We start from the raw sequence: 21,967 nt of genomic DNA, 5'->3' as shown, positions 1-21,967 counted from the left end.
TAGGGATAGTGTCCAGAGTGACCTAGACAAATTAGAGGATTGGGCCAAAAGAAATCTGATGAGGTTCAACAAGGACAAGTGCAGAGTCCTGCACTTAGGATGGAAGAATCCCATGCACCGCTACAGACTAGGAACTGAATGGCTAGGCAGCAGTTCTGCAGAAAGGGATCTAGGGGTTACACTGGACGAGAAGCTGGATATGAGCCAACAGTGTGCCATTGTTGCCAAGAAGGCTAACAGCAAATTGGCCTGCATTAGTAGGAGCACTGCCAGCAGATCAAGGGAAGTGATTATTCCCCTCTATTCAGCACTGGTGAGGCCACATCTGCAGTATTTTGTATCCAGTTTTGGGCTCCCCACTGCAGAAAGGATGTGGACAAATTGGAGAGAGTCAGTGAACGGCAACGGAAATAATTAGGGGGCTAGGGCACATGGCTTATGAGGAGAGGCTGAGGGAACTGAGCTTATTTAGTCTTCAGAAGAGAAGAGCGAGGGGGATTTCATAGCTGCTTTCAACTACCTAAAAGGGGGTTCCAAAGAGGATGGAGCTAGGCTGTTCTCAGTGGTGGCAGATGACAGAACAAGAAGCAATGGTCTCAAGTTGCAGTGGGAGAGGTCTAGGTTGGATATTAGGAAAAACTACTTCACTAGGAGGGTGGTGAAGCACTGGAATGTGTTACGTAGGGAGGTGGTGGAATCTCCATCCTTAGAGGCTTTTACAGCCCGGCTTGACAAAGCCCTGACTGGGATGATTTAGTTGGTGTTAGTCCAGCTTTAAGCAGGGGGTTGGACTAGATGACTTCCTGAGGTCTCTTCCAACCCTAATCTTCTAGATTCTAGGATCTTTTTATGTTCCACCTAGTAGAGTGTTATTTTTTGCATCAATGCATAATGCATCGAACCAGTGGGTTTTATATGCAAGAATAGCTTATATTACAAATGCACAGATCAGTCAGACTGAGAAATGTGTGGTTAAATGGATGAGACTTATATCTGTCATATTAGGGAACCAGGTTCTAGTCCAAGCTATGCCAAGAGTGAACTTATGTAACCTTGTGTTAGTGTATGGTAGGGGCACGTGACCTAGTTCAGGAATGAGGGTGGTGAAGTACACAGAATTATTTAGCGTCAGCAGAAGACATGAGAATAAAATTCCTGGATCACAGCCTAGTGCAACTTTCTCTAGTTCCAATGGTATTTTGATGAGAGAAAACAGCAGCAGCATCTGCTGCCATAATTTTGTCTGTACCATCCAGAGCTTCAGTTCTTTGTGGCTGCTTCAAACTGATTCAAGAGGTTTGGCAGAGCTCGAGAGCAAGAATGCACTGTATAGTTGGAATATTCAGAAAATTAACAGCTGATTTTCCACAGTTTATAAATTGGCCACATCATGCACAACATTACTATATGCAAATACATAAATCTTACCTCGACTGCTGAGACATTCCCTCAAACTTGTTTGCAGTCTTAGTTGAGGGTGGACCCAAATCATTACCTAAGGGGATATAAATTACTTAGACTTTTTAAAATGGAGAATAAAAGAACAGAAACATGCAGGTAGAGGATATCATATAAAACAAACATTTGCAGCTTTCCCAATATTTTCCATATAAACTTAAGTATATTTTAATGAGTATTTTTCATTCATAGACTCATAAATTTTAAGGCCAGAAAAGACCATTAATATAATCTATTCTGACCTCCTGCATACCATATGTTTGAAAAACTGTCATTGATAGCATCTATCCACTGGCAAGAAAAAGCAAATCAGATTATAGTCACTACTTCAGGGCATTTATTTTGTCTCTGAAACAAGAAAAAAATACTTCACAACATTGTCCCTCAACTATTTTGTTGGAAGGCAGTACAAGGAAAGGGCAAAAAAAGTGCAGCATCTTGCTTTGGAAGTAACACATTATTTTTAAAAGCCATCATGAATTAGCACTTATTCACAAAACAAATATTGATTTTGTAAGGATTGTTATATTATTCTAAGAAACAGTCCATTTACTCAATTCTGCCAGTAAGTGGAGGAAGAAAAAACTGAAGTCAGAATATCCAAACCGTCAACATCAAACCTGGCTTCATAATCACTAGAATCTCCAAGTCTTGAGCAGTTGCACTTATAGTACCTTCTTTGTATAAGAGACCCTATTATTATCAACTCTTCCTACTATAACCCTATTTCTGAAGATCCTTAAGTGTGACATTAAAAGTGTTTCATTCATATCATTTGATCCCCTGACACCAAAACTTCAGTTAAATTCATTCCACAGAAAGTGAATTTACTGAAGTTATACCTAATGATCAAAGTCAAGAAGAAAGCACAGAATTTCTACACAAAGAAAATGAAATTGCATACAGTAGAACCTCAGAGTTATGAATACCAAAGTTACCAACTCACCGGTCAACCACATTATCATTTGGGACCAAAAGTACGCGATCAGGCAGCAGCAGAGACAAAAAGGCATATACAGTACATAGAATCATAGAATCTCAGGGTTGGAAGGGACCTCAGGAGGTCATCTAGTCCAACCCCCTGCTCAAAGCAGGACCAATCCCAAACTAAATCATCCCAGCCAGGGCTTTATCAAGCCTGACCTTAAAAATATCTAAGGAAGGAGCACTGTGTTAAATGTAAACTACTAAAAATATAAAGGGAAAGTTGATAAAAAAATTTGACAAGATAAGGAAACTTTATGTGCTCTGCCCTCTGACTAGATTTGATCTGAGGTCTCTGCACTGCAAATGGGTTTGGAAAGCTCCATATCCGATAAGAAGATTACATTGAGATTTTCAAAATCATTCAGCAACAGCTTAACTGAGCTTCCACCAAAGTAAATAGTAAAGAAACTTCCATTGACTTCAAAAGGGAGCAGAGTTAGGCTAATCGTAAGCATTTATAAAAATTCCACTGTTAGAGTAGGTGGGCCCCAAGGCATAGTAACTCAGAAAGCGCTGGACAATGAAGGATTTTTATATCATGAATAAAAAAGCCTTTTTTGTTTGTTTTTTTTTTGCTGAGACCTGCCTGCTTGAAGACAACCTGTCCACCTTGTAGTTGTAGGAGAAATAATTTTCTGAGATCTACGAAGCAATTTCACTCAGACTCGGAGTCAGAGGATCTGACTTCCTGACTGATAATGTTCAATTAGGGGTCTGATTAGTTAACTGAACTATCCATCTAGTAACGAAAGCTTTAAAAGAAGAGGTTTTTTTGTTAGTTTGTTTTTCACTAGCTCCAAAATCTCAAAGTGTGTTCTTTGTGAGTGTCCCTGACTTTGGTTTACCAGGAAGTGAAAAGAACAAGGAGTTCTAACCTTAGAGGCTAACAAATTTATTTGGGCATAAGTTTTCGTGGGCTAACATTCCCCCCCCACCCCCAGATGCATCGGGGGGAAGTGAAGACAGCTATAAAAAAAGAAAACATAACAAATGGAAGATATGAATATAAATCAAAATTAGGAATTGCAGAAAATTGATAAGGGAAGCAAATGAACATAAGGAGAAATGTGTGGTCTGAAGAGTTAACAATAAGAAGGTGTTTTTAAAATATAGTAGGAACAAAAAGAATCCTGACAATGTATTGGTGCATTACTAGATTGAAATGGTGGAATTATCAATAATAATGCAGAAAAGGCAGAAGTGTTCAATAAATATTTCTGTTCTGTATTTGGGGAAAAACTGATGATACAGTCTCATCGTATGTTGATAACAACACATTAGTATCTCTAGAGAATGTTAGCGAGCAGCGTATCCGCAGAATTTGACATTCTTTCCATTTTGTATGTTCAAACACTGCCAGCTAAAACCCAGTCATCACCTAGCTAGAAATAGTTTTAGGACCGTGAGAGGCAAGGCCGTGCAGCTGCATTTTTGCAGTTCTGCTAATCAGAATGGGAGGCTGGGACAGGGAGTTAAGCTTCCATGAAAATAGAAGGAATTTTTGGAAAGCCTTGGTTTTACGTGCCACTGACATGTAAGTTTTATTGTTATGGCTAGAAATGCTTTGCCGATAAGAAGAATACTGAATTGTTATTGGCTGTTGCCATGGAAATTGTTAGCCTATTAGGGGCTATTATGATTTATGTGCTTTGTCTCATAAAATTTATAAAAGATTTTGTTAGAAAGTGTTCTTTGGAGCAGTCAGAGGAAGCTTTTTCTTGGGAAAGGATCTGACACCTACGTTCCTCAGCAGCTAGATAGAAGGAGGGGGCCACCTGAAGCCTGGCTGCTGATTTCTTGAAACAATTTCAGACTTTTGGGTAACTATAAATGTTTGGAATGCTTTGAATTTACTGGTACATATGTGTGTGTGTGCTTGAGACCTCATTAAAAAGTAGTTTTAGATAAAAGCATTTTGGTTTGTATCAATCATGTATCAGACGGAGGAGGTGTGCCCCCATTGATTTATTCCTGATACCACATGGAGAGAAACAGTTAAATTACCACTGCTTTGGGTTCTGAAAACTCAGGGTAACAGAAGCTACTAAAGTTAGATGTTTTTTAAATCAGCAGGTTCATTTAACTTGCATCTAAGAGTTTAAAAGAGCTGGCTAAGGAACTCACTGGACTATTATGTTGATTTTCAATAAGTCTTGGAGTACTGAGGAAGTTCCACAAGATTGGAAGAAAGGTAATGTTGTGCCAATTTTTAAAAAAGGTAAAGATGACGACCCAGGTAGTTATAGGCCTGTCAGCCTGACATCAATCCTGGGCAAAATAATGGAGCGGCTGATACAGGACTCAGTTAATAAAGAATTAAAGGAGGGTACTGTAATTAATGCAAATCAACGTGATTTTATGGAAAATAGATCCTGTTAAACTAACTTGATATCTTTTTTTGATGAGATTACAAGTTTGGTCAATAAGGATAACAGTGTTGATGTAACATATTTAGACTTCTCTAAGGCATTTGATTTTGGTACCACACAACATTTTGATTAAAAAACTAGAATGATATAGAATTAACATGGCACACATTGAATGAATTAAAAATTGGCTAATTGGTGTCTCAAAATATAAACAGGGAAATGTCATTGAACAGGTGTGTTTCCAGTGGGGTCCCAGAAGGATCGTTTTTTGGCTCTATTCTATTTAACATTTTATCACTGACCTGGAAGAAAACAAAGTCATCACTGATAAAAGTTTGCAATGACACACAAATTGGGGGAGTGGTAAATAATGAAGAGGACGGGTCACTGATTCAGAGCAAATCTGGACTGCTTGGCAAATGGGGTGCAACCAAACAATATGCATTTTAATATGGCTAACTGTGAATGTATATTTCTAGGAACAAAGAACTGTAGACCATACTTACAAAGTGGGGGAACGACTCTATTCCTGGAAGCTATGACTGAAAAAGATTTGGAGGGTAATCAGCAGAACATTAACTCCCGGTGTGATGCTGTGGCCAAAAGAGCTAATGTGATCCTGGGATGCATAAACAGTGGAATCTTACGCAGGAGTAGAAAGGTGACCTTATCTCTATATTGGGCACTGTTGCGATCACGGCTGGAATACTGCACCTGTCCAAGTGCCCAGAATTAAGAAGGATGTTGATAAATTGGGGAGGGTTCAGAGAAGAGCCACAAGAATGATTATAATGATAGATTGAAATAAATCAATCAATTTATTTTAACAAGGAGAAGGTTAAGGGGTAACTTGAGTACAGTCTATAAGCATCCACATGAGGAACAAATATTTAATAATTGGTTCTTTAATCTAGCAGAGAAAGGTATAATACAATCCAATGGCTGGAAGTTGAAGTTAAACAAATTCAGAGTGGAAATAAAGTGTAAATTTTTAACAGGGAGAATAATTAATAACTGGAAATCGCTGACAATTTTTAAATCAAGATCGGATGTTTTTCTAAAAGATATGATTTAGGAATTATTATTAGTTCTATGGCCTGTGTAATACAGGAGGTCAGGCTAGATCAGAGGTCGGCAACCTTTCAGAAGTGGTGTGCCGAGTCTTCATTTATTCACTTTAATTTAAGGTTTCGCGTGCCAGTAATGCATTTTAACATTTTTAGAAGGTCTCTCTCTATAAGTCTATATATTATATAACTAAACTATTGTCATATGTAAAGTAAACAAGGTTTTCAAAATGTTTAAGAAGCTTCATTTAAAATGAAATTAAAATGCTGATCTCACGCTGCTGGCCAACTCAGCCCACTGCCAGCCTGGGGTTCCGTTCACCTAGGCCAGCAGCAGGCTGAGTGGGGCCTGTGGCCAGGACCCCGGATGGCCAGGGGCCAGCAGCCAGGACCCCAGACTGGCAGTGTGCTGAGCAGCTCAGCCCGCTGACACTCAGCCCGCTGCCAGTTTGGGGTTCCGTCCGCCGGCTCCTGCCAGCCAGGGTTCCAGCTGCCGCCCCGCTCAGCCCGCTGCCGGTCTGGGAGCCCAGCCTTGCCCACATAGAGTGGGTACCTGCCTTCTCCCTGGTTCGAGCCCATTCTCTTCCTCTCTCTCTGCACTGAGCTGAGGGTGGGAGTGCATTGAGCACAGGGCTGGGGGTGAAGGAGCAGGTTGGGGGTTGGGGTGTAGGGTCTGGCCAGGAGCTAGAATGAGGGAGGGGGCTCAGGGTTGGGGCAGGAGGTTTGGGTGTGGAGTGCTTACCTGGGCAGCTCCCATTTGGTGCGAGGGGTGCAGGTGGGAATGTGGGGTGTGTGTGTGTGCGCGCAGGAGCTCCTGTTTGGTGCTCAGGGTGGGGGTGGGAATGTGGGGGGTGCAAGAGTCAGGGCATGGGGTGTGGGGGGACTGGAGGTGTTTGAGGAGGGTGCAGGAGTCAGGGCAGAGGGCTGGGGGCATGTGTAGGGGGTGCTGGAGTCAGGGCTGGGATGTGTGGGGCAGGCAGAAGCGTGCCATTAAAAATCAGCACACGTGCCATAGGTTGCGGACCCCTGGGCTAGATGATCACAATGACCCCTTCTGGCCTTTCAATCTATGAATGCACTCCCCACTTCGTCCTGAACTAGCCAAGGACGTGCTTCAGGGAATGCTGCAAAGCCTCTCTTCACTTCTCAAGTTTTTAAGAAAGTAGAGGTATGATGAATGTAACAAAGAGGTGTATATTTTCCTTTTTAGAACTTTCACTTTCATTGGGCTTTTTCATCTCTCATACTGGAATCTGACCTGAGTCTCAAATACAGATGACAGACAAATCAGTACTGGAATCAGACTGGGATCTAGTGTAAGCCCAAAGGTTGCTGACTGGACTAATTATATGGCTTTTATGTTTGTTAGAGATTTTAGCTTTAGAATAGGACAGCCACAGCAATCTGAGTAAAGTGTGAGTGACCCATTAAACAATTTTTGGACCTAAATCCTAAAGGTACAGGGGCTTAGGGAAATCCTGCCAGCTTTAGTCTGTGCAGAGTAAAATCACATGGGCCTGAGATGCATTGTGTCCAAAAAGCTATATCTGGCAGAAAAAAAACGTTTGGGACATCTGTGATATTCACTTGGAAATACCCCAGAAAAATATATCCATCTGTATTTACTTGCAGCAGTATCAAATGTTTACTGCACATAGCATTATGCTGACAGATACTGGTGACTGCATCAATCACAAACCTCTTTGAGAGTGGGTGTGAACACATCCTTCAATCAATATAACTGTCAGGATAAGTTTAATCTGAAGCCTCTGACCTAAGATGAAACGGTGTTGACTGGAAAAGGCATTTTTTGTTGAGTGGCCATTGGACTGAAACATCTCTCTTGGTATAGATTTTTTTTTTAAACACTGAGACTCTATGTATCATCAGTGCCAGACACTTTCACTAGTATCTGTCAGTAATGTCTACAGACTCTTTTAAATAGTTGATCAAAAGATTAAATGAGGTTTGATTTATTGTCTCTTGCATATGTGCATGTTTACCTGTAATAAAAACAAAAACAAACAAAAGCAGGTGTCGTGAATCTGCCCAGGAATTTGGACTGTGTGGACAGAGAGTTTTGCTGAGTATTGTTTGTGGTCTGTGTGTATGTAGGTAGAACACAGAGAAACTGAAAACAGACCAGAAAGAGAGAGACACAGAGGGAAAAAAACCAAGAAAGCCCAGCAGCAGCCGGCGAGCACAGCATGACACTGGAAAAAGTGAGGGAGAGAGCTTTTGGGTCTGTTAGCCCAAGAGGCTTGGGGTTGTAAAGCAAGAAACTGCTCCTCTTGTTCTTGATTCCTCTTGCGCTCGGAGAAGCAGAGACTTTGTACATACCATGTAAATAAACAAGATTACATGAAAGAAAATGCAAGACTCTATCAATTTCTACTTCTAACTGGAACACCCTGAGGGTCCCAAACTCTGACTAGCCACTCTGGTTGAAAAGGGGCAACAATAGCATTTTGCTTTGCACCAATTCCTCCCCTCATTTTTTCTAAGGGCTTCTCTTCACGTACAATGCTGCTGGTGTGCCACTGTAGTGCTTTAGTGAAGATGCTACTATGCCAACAGGAGAGCTTCTCTTGTCAGCATAATGACAGGTTTCAGAGTAGCAGCTGTGTTAGCCTGTATTCGCAAACAGAAAAGGAGTACTTGTGGCACCTTAGAGACTAATCATTTTATTTGAGCATAAGCTTTCGTGAGCTACAGTCAGCATAGTTAATCCATCTCCCTGAGGGGCGGGGCAGCTATGTACATAGTGCTGTCTACTAGTGAGGGGAAGGGGGTTAAGTCAGTATAACTATGTTGCTCAGAGATGTGGATTTTTCACACCCCTGAGCAATGTAGTTATACCAATATAGGCCTGTATTATAGACCTAGCCTTAGGATAAAGAAGAATGTGATGTGCCTGGGCTGGTTTTATGAATGGTGGCAACTTTCCCTCAGAAAAGATTTGTCTTTATCATGACAAAGGAATTCCTCTAAGAGTGTCAGCTACCAGGAGTAGGCAGGATTTACAAATAGAAGCAGAAGTTTGACTGGGCTAGTTAGTCTTTACTATGAAAAGAAAGTGCCTATCTGGATAGGTCTGTAATAAATGTTTCTATAAAGTTTTTGTCAGCAAAGTATCCCATTATACAAATACTTAATCTGTTTTTTACATCCTGCTGCTGGCAGAAAGATGTAAACCCTGCCAGTCTCTGGACTGGTACAGGCAACATCACAGAGAGCCTGGGGATTTATTTGAGGATGGAATTGTTCTGAAATTCCATAAAATATAGCAGCAATGGACAGTTAGCACTGACTAAGAGAAGCAAGTAATATACACCAGCCATCTTAAGTTTTGTTTTATTTTACATTTTTAAAACTCACCCCAAGGAATTAGGCCCTTATTCTGGGGTCCATGAGGTAGCGGGCTTGGTGGGTCAGAGAGGGTTCTTTTATGTCCAGGGGGTGGGGGAGGTGGTCTCTTCTTGGAAAGAGTGGAGCTGCCACTGGAGGGTTGAGTACTTAGAGGAAGGGTTGAAGGTGGACCTGTAAAATTAACAAAAAAATCTTACCAATACAGGATGTGTAACAACAAAGTAGCACTGAAGAATTCAAAATCAGAATATAGTAAAATGGAGCAAAGGACTGAAAAGAAAAATAAGCCATGCCAAAACACTGTTGAGATTAATGACATACCCATCACCTTTTAGCCATTTTTAATTGTAATATGACAGTATGCAATTTGACAATAAATGACAAACATATATTTTAAAATGTACATTCACATAAGGTTAATCACTGCAGGATTTATAATTTTAGACATTGTTAAAAACTGCAGAAAATGTTTTAAATCTTTATAAACTATTTATTGAAGATAAAGTACTTCAATTAGGGTTTAAGAATTACTATTTATAAAATCTCCATACCACAATGAAACAACAAACTAAATCTTTTAGCATGCTGTCAGTATTATAGCTTCAGAGCATCATATCATAGCTAATGGGACTAACAAGGTTTTATAATTTTTTTCCTTTAGCAAACTTTCCTTGAATGCTAAGAAATAGGTTTCCAAAATAAATTCATTTTTCTATTGTTAATTGCTACTGTTTGTGTGTGGATTAAATATATAGTGCACGACAAAGCGTTAAACCTAGTGGATAAGAAATAGACATTACAAAACCCCATTTTAAACGTATATAGTATTTGTTTAGAATGGCTCCAAATACTCTTGCCATTACAATAAAGTAATAATGCATTTTTTGGCCATGGTCCTGCAATGAGCTCTGCATGGGCCTTTGACTGGATAGAGCCTTACTAGTCCGAGGCTCTGTTCAGATGCAGGGATCTGCCCACATAGCACTTATTGCAAGATTTAGGCATTAAAAATAGCGTCTATCTATGAATACTTAATTATTCCTCCATTCAAAACCTGCCTAAATATACATTGAATATTACTTATGATATAAATAATAATATGATCTCTTGTTTAAGTCATACAGTAGAACATTGCTAATTTGCAGTTTGCTAATCAATATACGCCATAATTTGCACACAAGCAGTGCTGTTTCCTCCCTCAGAAAATACAGAGCTCCGAGTGGATATTATGAATAATATGTTACTTTTACACGTGTACTGCAAAACGTGTATGTAAAAATAATGTGAACCAAATTACATGTCAAATGTATGAACAAATTACTATAAATTTTGCAATGAATTATCCTTGCTATTTTTGTTTAACTTATTCACCAATTCAGTAATTTGCAATTCTCTCAGACATGAGTGCAAATTAATGCACTTCTTCTATACTAATTTTATCATTTAGTTTCTATGTGAATAATTTCTGTATCTTTTAAAATTTCATTATAAAAAAAGCTAACTTTAAGCAATACAATTCTCCCAATAAACATATAGACAGTTTTGGTGATATAAATCTAGATTGAGGATTCTGTAGACTTGTGCAACACAGAAGCTCTTCATTTTATTTTATATGAATGATTTTGTGAAGTGCTACAAACCAACAGCAGCTCAAAATATAACCTTAGAATCACAGAATCTCAGGGTTGGAAGGGACCTCAGGAGGTCCTTAGAAGGAGTTCAGTACTCATTGTGCTGCTGCTAACATTATTCTAAAGTCACTGTTAATACAATATATTTGTTTGCTACACAAGGACAGAAGAAAAGAGGTAATTATTTGAAATCTCCACTTTGGAGGTACATGTGCTGACACATGGATCTGATAAATGCAAACCATTTATTACAGTTTTACCCGATCACCCCCTAGTGACCAATTGATGGAAGTGCATACCATCTTTATCAGTCCTTCCAGCTGAACTACAGAACAAAAAATCCAAGCTTCATTCAAAAAATGGAGAAAGTATCCTGAATTGGCACTATATACTGCCATTTAAATTAAGGCAACATAAAGCTTCAAACTCAAGTGGAAGTAAACTGAATAAGATCTCTCTCTTTTTATTAGTAATGCAAAGCAAGAATATATATTTCAAAAACCAAAAGTAAAATTAAACAGAAAAAAATTGTGACTAAAACTGAGATAGAGTGTACGCATTTTTAATACCTCATAATACTAACATGTCTATAGGTACCACAGAAGGAGTTTAAAACGTTTATAATTTTATAGTTTTCAAATGTTCACATTCTAACATGTGAAACTTATGGATGGTACAATAGAAATAATTAACATATAACTCCTTTCAGTAGAAGGATTTCAAATCACTTTGCAAATTTTAAGACTTGCAACATACATTGTGAGATAGGTAGTGTTATACCCATTTTATAGATGGCATAAACAGACACAGAGAAGTTTCGCCTAAAAAACGGTTACATTGTTGGTTTGCAGTGGTGACCAATTCCGTCTCATTGTTTCCTTTCTATTCCCTGTGTGTAGCCATTTGTGGTCTCTTGTCTTATACTTAAATTGTAAACTCCTTGCAGGCAGGGACTGCCTTTTCATTCGCTGTTTGTACAGCAGCTAACACAATGGGGGGGTCCTAATCTATGACTAGGGGTCTTAGCTGTTCCAGTAATACAAATTAATAATACTCACAGTGATTTCGCCAATGCTAATAAACCCAACCACTCTCCTGCTCTAATCACTAAACAACACCCCCCCCCCCCTTTTAGGGAAAGTAGTGGGTAACATTTACCAAAGATAAGTTTCTTTTCAGGAAAATAAGGAATATAGGGAAAACCATCTAAAATATATTCAGGGAAATAGCTAGTTTCAGAATGACAGAAAGTCAAATTGTTGGATTTTCAGGAAACACTATTGTGGAAAAAATGAACTGCAATCTGTTTTTTATTACTGAAACAGGTGATGGAATGATACTAAGGTCTGTAATGATATGTTTAGTACAGGTTGAACCACTCTAGTCCGGTCCCGGCTGCCAGCCCCCTCCCCGGGGGCTCTGAGGACGGCTCCAGGTCCTCCCTCCCACCCCCCCGCCTCCCAGAGCTTGAACGCTGTGAATCAGCTGTTTGCGGTGCTCTGGAAGCGCTGGGAGGGAGAAGGAGGAGTTGGTAAGTGTGGGGTCTCCGGCGCACGAGAGGCGAAGGGGAAGGACGGCAGAGGGGGGAGCTTGGTGCCAGTGGATGCTCCGCACCCACTAATTTTTCCCTGTGGGTGCTCCAGCCCTGGAGCACCCATGGAGTCGGCGACTATGCCAGACAATGGATGTTGCCAGACCAGGGAGTACCGGATGAGAGGTTCAACCTATATTGATAAAAATATTACTATCTTCCCTGTAACGATCAAAACTCAGAATAGCATAAATTTATACAAGGTAAGTTAGAAAATGTTTAACAGAACATGTAATTTAAAATTAAATTTTCCAGCCTTAAGATATTTATCCGTGCAGCAATTAAAAACATTCTGTGGGAAGTTAAAATAATTGTAAGAGGCCTGCAATTAACAGTGTGTGTACTTCAGCTTTTGTGGAGTTAGTACATGTTCTATATATTAATTTGTGTACCAGTGACAACATGCAAAGCTGTTACCATCCATCAAATAATTTTTTTTTGTAGTGGGAGAACCTAAAGTATATATTTTTTTACCACTGCATGAGAGGTATGGCAGAACCAGTATTCCAGTTAATGGTAGGACACGTACTGCAAAGGAAAGTGATAAGTTTGTGTTAAAAATGATACTTTCATAACAAATATTGCTATTTTTTTCAAAATTCTTATGAGAAATATAAATTGCTCATTGGTATTATTTAAAAGCTCTGTTTGATTAGATTAATCATTTCAGACAATATCTTTTCTTTACTCGTCAAGCTCTTACTGCCAACATTTGAGAAATACTGATCACAAGCACACTACTACTCTTTAGGACATAAGCAGAATAAATTGACTGAACATTAACTATACACTATACTTACAACTGTCAACTCTAAATTTCTCCTGTAAAATAAGCCAAAACCTACAATTAACAACTTATATCAAGTTACTTCATATAGATTTTCATATATTCATACTTGCGTCCTATCAGGTCTCTCTTCCTATTAAAAGTACTGGAAAATTAACAGTATAGCGAATCAAGACTAACAAAACAAGATATAAACAAGAGTGAAATAGCTCGTTTTACCTAAATCAAAAACACAAGACAATGAAATACAACAAAACACATAGCTAGAAGCACTTTTCTTTAAAAATTAGTTGTGTATGCATTTAGTAAGGAAAGACTGTCATAATATAGTCTAAGAGCATTAAAGTCAGAGCTGTGCTTTCAATGTATATGGGTTGACACACTGTGTTTTGCTTCAAGTTTGGAAATCAAATGCATCCAGCAGCTCAAAATCCAAACAGACCTAAATTGGAGGGTTTTGATTAAGTCTTCTGATGAAAACTGGCAAAGCCACTTAGATTTTCTTAATTTTCACCTAAAATTGTGAAAATGACCCATATTTGCCCCAAACCTTTACAACAGGACTAGAAAAACTAGCTGGCAACATTACCCTGAATACTGGGTTTGTCACTAAACATTTGCAGAGATTTAATTAAGATCAGTGAAACTAATGGGTTGAGCCATGCTACTTTTTGGTTGTCAGTTTAAAAAAAACATTACAAAAACAACACACTAACCAGCAGACCTATCAGACAACTGAAGCTTGTCAGAATTATGGAAATTGAAATTCAACTGACTTTCTCACTAAGTATTACTAAGGACTTGTTTTTACGTGAGAAAGTTGAGCCAGTTTAACTAAAGATGTGATTTTTAAACCGATTTATTTGAACTGGTGCCAAAAAGTGTGGACACACTTATTTCACTTTTAAACCAGGCTTATTTTGGTTTAGCATAAATTAATCTAAGTAATCAGTTTTAGCTAAACCAAAATAAGCAACCTTTTAACAAAATAAGCATGTCCATGCAGGGATTTGCACCAGTTTAACATAAATAGGTATGCCTATTTAACTTCAACTGGTGCAACTTTTATCACATAGACAAGACCTAACATACCCTTTTTCCTCGATGAAATGTAGGGAGCAAACACATCAATTTCTGCAGCTTTTAAAACTCCAGCTGAAAAGTTACCAAGCCAAAAGACCCAGTCTTACACTAACTAATATATGCAGAAATATAAAAATAACTTGCAAATACATTAGCTATACACACACACACAAATTGACATACTGTAATTTAGAAACCCATATACATGCACACAGTTTTAAAAAATAAACCAAGTTAATTTTTAGACATCAAATGCACTAAAAACCATGGGTAAGAGGGGCATTCAGTACATAAATGATTTTTAACTTGCCTTCCTTCCCCCACACTGTAGGCTAGAACAGAGTTAAATTAGCTTAGTTAAATAAAAAAAAATGCTTCGTGGTTTGTGTGTACAGTGCTGGTTTTGCTAGCAGTTGTGAGAAGGCCTTGAAAGAATATGGCTTAACTGGAAAAGCTAGCCCTGAAGGGTAATTGATAAAGATAAAGGGCAGAAAAAACCCCAGTTATAATATAATTAGTTAATAATAAGAAAAAATTGTGCACATTGAACCAGCAATGACCTGAAACTGGCCCCAACATGGTTTTTAGCTAAGTTAGTAACAGGCAATGCCATCACTGGTTTATGAAAAGGGTACAAAAGGGTGAACTCCTGAAGGGTCATTGTTAATGCCTGACTGACTAAATTGGGTCTAAAACTCCTGGGTTCAGCCTGTTTGTAAATATCATGATCAGATGCTTATAAATGTTTTGTCACTCTTTGGATGTAGTAAGTTGTTTATTATTTAGGCTTTTTAGGCATGTTTAGAGCAATTGTATAAATATGATCAATGTTTGGATTTAACAAAGGAATCTGCAGTTAAATTAGTGTCATGGTAATATCCCCTACATAAATAATAATTCCAACACACAAAGCTCAGATTTGATGGTTTCCACTTCACTGTGGCATCTCAGCAAAAACCATGGAACCGTGCCACTAAGGAACTTCACTGGAGACTGAAGCCAGCTTACGAAGGACTAAAGGGAGGTGTTTTTCTTTAAGTATACAGCATGCTTTGGAAAAGATTTATTATATTTATATCCCAAAGGATATAAAACAATATTAAGAAACTTTTTCAAAACTACACCACTTGCTAAATAATGGAACCCAACACCTACCTGCTCCTTATGGACTGGCTCCATGCTCTAGCACAGTCCCATGGTAGCTGTTGGAACCTTACATCAGACAAGGAGATGTTACCTAGGGAGGTGGTGGAATCTCCTTCCTTTGAGGTTTTTAAGGTCAGGCTTGACAAAGCCCTGGCTGGGATGATTTAGTTGGTGTTGGTCCAGCTTTGAGCAGGGGGTTGGACTAGATGACCTCCTGAGGTCCCTTCCAACCCTGACATTCTATGATTCTATGATTTCTCATTTACCTCCCTGTAATCCCATGATGGTGCAGTTTTGTGGGCACCCTCTGTTCTGGTCAGACTGCTTGAAGTGCTCCTAGGGCTTTAATGTGGAGCCAGCCTATGGAGTGGTGGAGTCTGCCTTTCAGAGTCTGACCATCTTTCCCTGGCAGAGCAAGGGTCCTTGGGCTGAAAGCCAGACAGGCTCAATCCCAATTAGGCTTCAGCCTGAGGAAGAACTGCATAGGAGGAACACAGGCTTCTCTGCATCCCTACAGGGCATGGCGGAGGGGCAGTGAGCATGGTAGAGAAGACGGTCTGTGAGTGAAACTCTGTGTATGACAAAAGCCCCAGCAAACACTCCCTCAGGAGGAGAAGACAAAGGAGGAGGAGGCTAACCCCATATTTCCTCCCGATTTATTCATTACCAGGAGTAATCACTGCCTTGTGAAGGACACATTTGCTTCCGTCATTCTGGGAGTGTATGGGATATGCAGGACTTACCCCTGAGTATCCTGAGAATCCCCTGATTCATAGTGGGAGTAAGGAGAGCTGTGTAGGAGCCCTGCTTCTTTCCCCAGGGAGCTGAGGACCCACTTCACTATCAGGGAGGGACACTAGTTCCTTTCAGGATTTTTTCCCCCTCCAGCCCATGTCTGTTGCAAGACTTACCCCCTAAAATGACCAAACAGCTTTCTCCTCATCCTTAGACTCTCTACCCGAAAGCTCAGAAGCTCTTGATCAGGCTTTTCTGTGAGACATTGGGGCAGGGTTGGGACTCGACTTGCTGATCTGACTCTGAGCCCACTGCCCAAGCAGTGCCAAGGTCGGCTGGCTGGACTCTGAGCCCCGTGCCCTAGTAATGCAGAGGTCAGCTAGATGGTAACAAGCAGGTCATAATGAACCCTCTATAGATCTTGTAAGTGCTGCCTTATGTAAGGAACAACGCTTAGATTTAAGTCTGGTGTTTTTAGGACAGCTCTGCAAAGGAGTCTAACAGGAGATGCTGCAGTAGCAGATCCAGGTGGCTGAAACCGCCCTGCTGCTATTCATCTCATCGAGGGGAGGAGGGAGATAATAAGTCAAAACTGCATGAAAATGAATAATAACAAAGGCTTTAAAACAAAATGGTTGGGAGAAACTGAACTACCAGCTTGCTCCATCACCAGAGGCAGAAAATCTGATGGCCTTAGCTGAAGAGCGAAGCTTAGTCCTGGAGCCTCCAGCAACAACACTGGACCACCTCCAAATGCCACAGGAGGGGGAGCATTAGCCCATGAGTAATGGATGAAGACAGAAACTGTGTAACAGAACAGCAAGGCTAGTTAGGCAGTCAATTGGCAACTTTCCTATATTAAAAAAAAAAAACAACCCAGGAAACACTAAAATCACCAATACATGACTAATGCTGCCCTTGGAACAGTATTTCCCAAGCATGGTATCTGAATCATGCAACTGTTGTTCTATAAAGCAAACAGAGACTACTGCATCCAGTGTCACGCTGTACATTTTAATGAGATCTTTTCTTTATTCCTTTTAAAAATTTAAACTAACATAAGAGCCAAGAAAATGAAATGCAAATAGTTATGTAACAGCTTTGTAACTCAAGGGGACAAATTCACTTAAGGCTTTTAGCCTCATGTTATGCTGTTAGCCACTAAGCACATTTTACATAAGTCTAGTTTAAAAACAAATCAAAATCAAAATAAATAAATAAAAACAGTTTGGCTCTGTATAAGCTGCAGGAGAGAAAAAAGTAGAAAATTTGATGGTAGCAAAGCTTCAAGATTAGACTTTAGTGCATTATAGAAAACTAACAATTATATTCCATAGATGAATAGCCCACTCCAAATCATAATGTTATGAGTATGGTATAAATGGATTAACAAACTATTAACATCTATTACAGCAACAATACATGAGGTGTGAAAAAAATCTTCAGGACTAATATAGTTGTAAGAGATTCTCTTTCCTTTTAAACACTATTATAATATTTATTATTTCATCACAAAAAAGGCAACATTAAATATCTCATGGCTTTACGTTAAGTGCACATGGTGATGATTACACAATTTTAGCAAAAAGAAAAGGAGTACTTGTGGCACCTTAGAGACTAACCAATTTATTTGAGCATAAGCTTTCGTGAGCTACAGCTCACTTCATCGGATGCATACTGTGGAAACTGCAGAAGACATTATATACACAGAGACCATGAAACAATACCTCCTCCCACCCCACTCTCCTGCTGGTAATAGCTTATCTAAAGTGATCACTCTCCTTACAATGTGTATGATAATCAAGTTGGGCCATTTCCAGCACAAATCCAGGTTTTCTCACCCTCCGCCCCCCGCCCCCCCAAACACAAACTCACTCTCCTGCTGGTAATAGCCCATCCAAAGTGACCATTCTCTTTACAATGTGTATGATAATCAAGGTGGGCCATTTCCAGCACAAATCCAGGTTTTCTCACCCTCCGCCCCCCCGCCCCCAAACTCACTCTCCTGCTGGTAATAGTTCATCCAAAGTGACCACTCTCCCTACAATGTGCATGATAATCAAGGTGGGCCATTTCCAGCACAAATCCAGGTTTTCTCACCCCCCACCCCAATACACACACAAACTCACTCTCCTGCTGGTAATAGCTTATCCAAAGTGACCACTCTCCTTACAATGTGCATGATAATCAAGGTGGGCCATTTCCAGCACAAATCCAGGTTTTCTCACCCCCCACCCCCCTACACACAAACTCACTCTCCTGCTGGTAATAGCTCATCCAAACTGACCAGCTCGTTCACCTGCACATCCACCAATGTGATATATGCCATCATGTGCCAGCAATGCCCCTCTGCCATGTACATTGGTCAAACTGGACAGTCTCTACGTAAAAGAATAAATGGACACAAATCAGATGTCAAGAATTATAACATTCATAAACCAGTCGGAGAACACTTCAATCTCTCTGGTCACGCAATTACAGACATGAAGGTCGCTATCTTACAACAAAAAAACTTCAAATCCAGAATCCAGCGAGAAACTGCTGAATTGGAATTCATTTGCAAATTGGATACTATTAATTTAGGCTTAAATAGAGACTGCGAGTGGCTAAGTCATTATGCAAGGTAGCCTATTTCCCCTTGTTTTTTCCTAACCCCCCCCCCCCCCGACGTTCTGGTTAAATTTGGATTTATCCTGGAAATGACCCACCTTGATTATCATACACATTGTAAGGAGAGTGGTCAGTCTGGATGAGCTATTACCAGCAGGAGAGTGAGTTTGTGTGTGTGTATGGGGGTGGGGAGTGAGAAAACCTGGATTTGTGCTGGAAATGGCCCACCTTGATTATCATGCACATTGTAGGGAGAGTGGTCACTTTGGATAAGCTATTACCAGCAGGAGAGTGAGCTTGTGTGTGTGTGTTTTTTTTGGGGGGGGAGGGGTGAGAAAACCTGGATTTGTGCTGGAAATGGCCCACCTTGATTTTCATACACATTGTAAAGAGAGTGGTCACTTTGGATGGGCTAATACCAGCAGGAGAGTGAGTTTGGGGGGGGGGGGGGGGGGGGCGGCGGAGGGTGAGAAAACCTGGATTTGTGCTAGAAATGGCCCAACTTGATTATCATACACATTATAAGGAGAGTGATCACTTTAGATAAGCTATTACCAGCAGGAGAGTGGGGTGGGAGAAGGTATTGTTTCATGGTCTCTGTGTATATAATGTCTTCTGCAGTTTCCACAGTATGCATCTGATGAAGTGAGCTGTAGCTCACGAAAGCTTATGCTCAAATAAATTGGTTAGTCTCTAAGGTGCCACAAGTCCTCCTTTTCTTTTTGCGAATACAGACTAACACGGCTGTTACTCTGAAACCAACAATTTTAGCACAAACCCTTAATTCTTCTTCATGGATAATCCTAATCCTACAAAACCAAGCGGTTGTTTCACTCAGTGAAGACCTGGGGCCTCTTGCTCAGTTTTTCCGTGAATATGCGGTTTGCTGGACACCTGGTGCAGTGCTTAGGACCTTCCCTTCCCCCACATTAGTGCTCAGCAGAGCCATTCTAGCAGCTCTACATGTGGGGGGCCTAGTATGATAAGTGGGGACCTCACCAGCCTGCTCATGGTCTGGCTGTCTTCTCTGCCAGAAGCTGCATAGCACTGTAACCTGAAGCACCGCTCATTAGTTACCAAGATGTTCAAAGGGCTCAGATTTGAGATTTTGGTTTGGGTTTATGTCCAGTGTGTACTGTTAAAATAATGGCTTTAAATAACAAGCATAACATGAGCAGAATTATTTCTATATAGAATGAATTAGCTGCTTTTTTGAAAACAGAATTGTAGTACGTATTTGTTATTCTTAATAATTCATGTCGGATGCAACTTAAATACAAATCTACTGTAAACTTTTCATTTCAGCACTGTAAAATGCAAGCTTTCAGTATGTGAACTTCATTAGATTAAAAAGCATTATACAAAGTGAAAGAAAAGCACACTAAATCTTGGAAGAACACAAAGTGTTCAGGTTGGTTATGAGAAGCATTGAACAACAATTTTTGATTTCCATTAAATTTTTGTGAACAGACTTACCTTTGCCAGCATTTCTAGGAGGGAGAGGAGGAGCATCTGCTGTTGGAGAAGCTGGAGAATCTGTGCTTGTAGAGACAAAAATCTGATTTGTAAAGGCTCCGTAGGACAGTCTTTGTTTGTCTCTAGGAGTGCTAAATCCAGGCAGAGTCATTTTGTCTTGGGGGGAAAGACTGGAAGAGTGGCAAAAGCTCTGGGGTCTTGGAGAACGTTCTTTCTTTATAGGACTAGGCTATGAAAACAGAGAAAAATTACATTATTGCACAGATTTAGTATAGGAGGGCCAATATAGTCATCATATACACATTTTGGAGTCCTGCAATTCTCAGCTTTGTCATCCTTTTTACAATGCTATACAAAATGTGAAAGCCACTGTGTATATATACAGGAAGGGTTTGTGTGTGTATGTATGATTAAATACAGAAAAAATATTTGTATGATTACAACAGAACTAGTTCCTGATATACATATACATAGATACCAATATGACTTCCTTGCTGATTGGTTAGATAACTTCAGCTCATCCCCTTAAGGTATCCTCATTCGTGAAACTCCCACTCCTCTCACATAAATTAATGGCTGTGGCTTTAGCAGATTAAAATTTACAAGTTGTAATTAGATTATCGGCACTGAAAACTGTATATGTACTGCTATACAGTTATGCTATTCACCTTGCTTGGTTTTTAACAAAGTATTATTTAGGAGGTAACAGTAAACCTTCATTTTGAATTGCACTTAAAATCCTGGCCCAACTGAAATCAAGGGGGAAGACTACCAATGGGGCCAGGATATTAATTTAAAATTACATGTGATGCTAGAATGAATTATAAATGCATAGAGAAATAAAGGAATAACTTTTCAGGCAAACAAGTTTCGCATGCTTACTGCAGTAGCCATTTACAAGATGCTATATTTTCTTTTCCCAAAATATGTGTCATTTTCGATTTTGAAGATCCCTAAGGTCCCCATTTTTGGTAATAATGGGGCAACTTCCAACATTTTTAGTGTATTTTTCCTCATATCTGTGTGAGGTAGGGAAGTACTGTTATCCCCATTTTACAGATGGGGAAAGAGCACTCAGAGCAATTAAGTGACTTGGCTAAGGTCACACAGGAAGCCTGTGGGAGAGCACGGAATTGAAACCTGGTCTCCCAAGACCTAGACAATCACTCTAACCACTAGGAAATCCTTCCTTTTGCCCTGAATTTGGTTCTTTCATGACTCCTTTTTCCATAACTGTGCAACACAGTTCTTGAAAAACAGACAGGGCTGTTGATGCAACAAGTAAAAACAAATTATGGATTTGTAGAAAGTGTATTTAACACAAAAAGTGCATTTTATGAATTAAAAAAACCTAACCTATCTCAATTTGGAGGGAAAAATCACCATAAAAAGGACAACTATATTGATTTAATTAAATTCATTTTCTTCTGGCAGCTATAATTAAAGCTGAAAGTAAAAATGTGCAACATTTTTTTTAAATGGCATACATGCATTTTACATTAAAGATATGTCCGGTCTTCAACGGGCATATTTTAACATCTATGAATAGACATTTTAATCAAAGGAGAAATGGTTACCTACCTTTCCATACCTACCTACCACACCTGCTCTTCGAGGTGTGTTTCACGTATCCATTCTACTGAAGACATGTGCGTGCC

General features: G+C 39.6%; 1 protein-coding gene and 1 long non-coding RNA gene across 7 annotated transcripts in view; one reads left to right on the top strand and one right to left on the bottom strand.

The window, feature by feature from the left end:
- The window catches only part of ASAP1 (ArfGAP with SH3 domain, ankyrin repeat and PH domain 1), a 362,608-nt gene that overhangs the window by 21,857 nt on the left and 318,784 nt on the right, over positions 1-21,967 (bottom strand). For 5 of the 6 annotated variants that reach the window (XM_048841653.2, XM_048841649.2, XM_048841648.2 and 2 more), the window contains 4 exons: positions 20,310-20,538; positions 12,947-13,000; positions 9,260-9,421; positions 1,429-1,495 (listed from right to left, as the gene is read on the bottom strand). In XM_048841653.2, coding sequence (XP_048697610.1) covers positions 1,429-1,495; positions 9,260-9,421; positions 12,947-13,000; positions 20,310-20,538 — 512 coding nt within the window. The remainder of the gene's footprint in view (positions 1-1,428; positions 1,496-9,259; positions 9,422-12,946; positions 13,001-20,309; positions 20,539-21,967) is intronic. The other variant, XM_048841651.2, reaches the window with a different exon arrangement.
- Positions 4,152-8,199, top strand: LOC142070943 (uncharacterized). The gene is made up of 3 exons (XR_012666875.1): positions 4,152-4,265; positions 5,294-5,475; positions 7,997-8,199. It is a non-coding gene; the product is annotated as an uncharacterized LOC142070943 (long non-coding RNA).

This window comes from Caretta caretta, chromosome 2 (genome assembly GCF_965140235.1).
Source record: "Caretta caretta isolate rCarCar2 chromosome 2, rCarCar1.hap1, whole genome shotgun sequence".
Taxonomy (NCBI): Eukaryota; Metazoa; Chordata; order Testudines; family Cheloniidae; genus Caretta; species Caretta caretta.
This window is presented reverse-complemented; position numbering and strand designations above follow the sequence as displayed.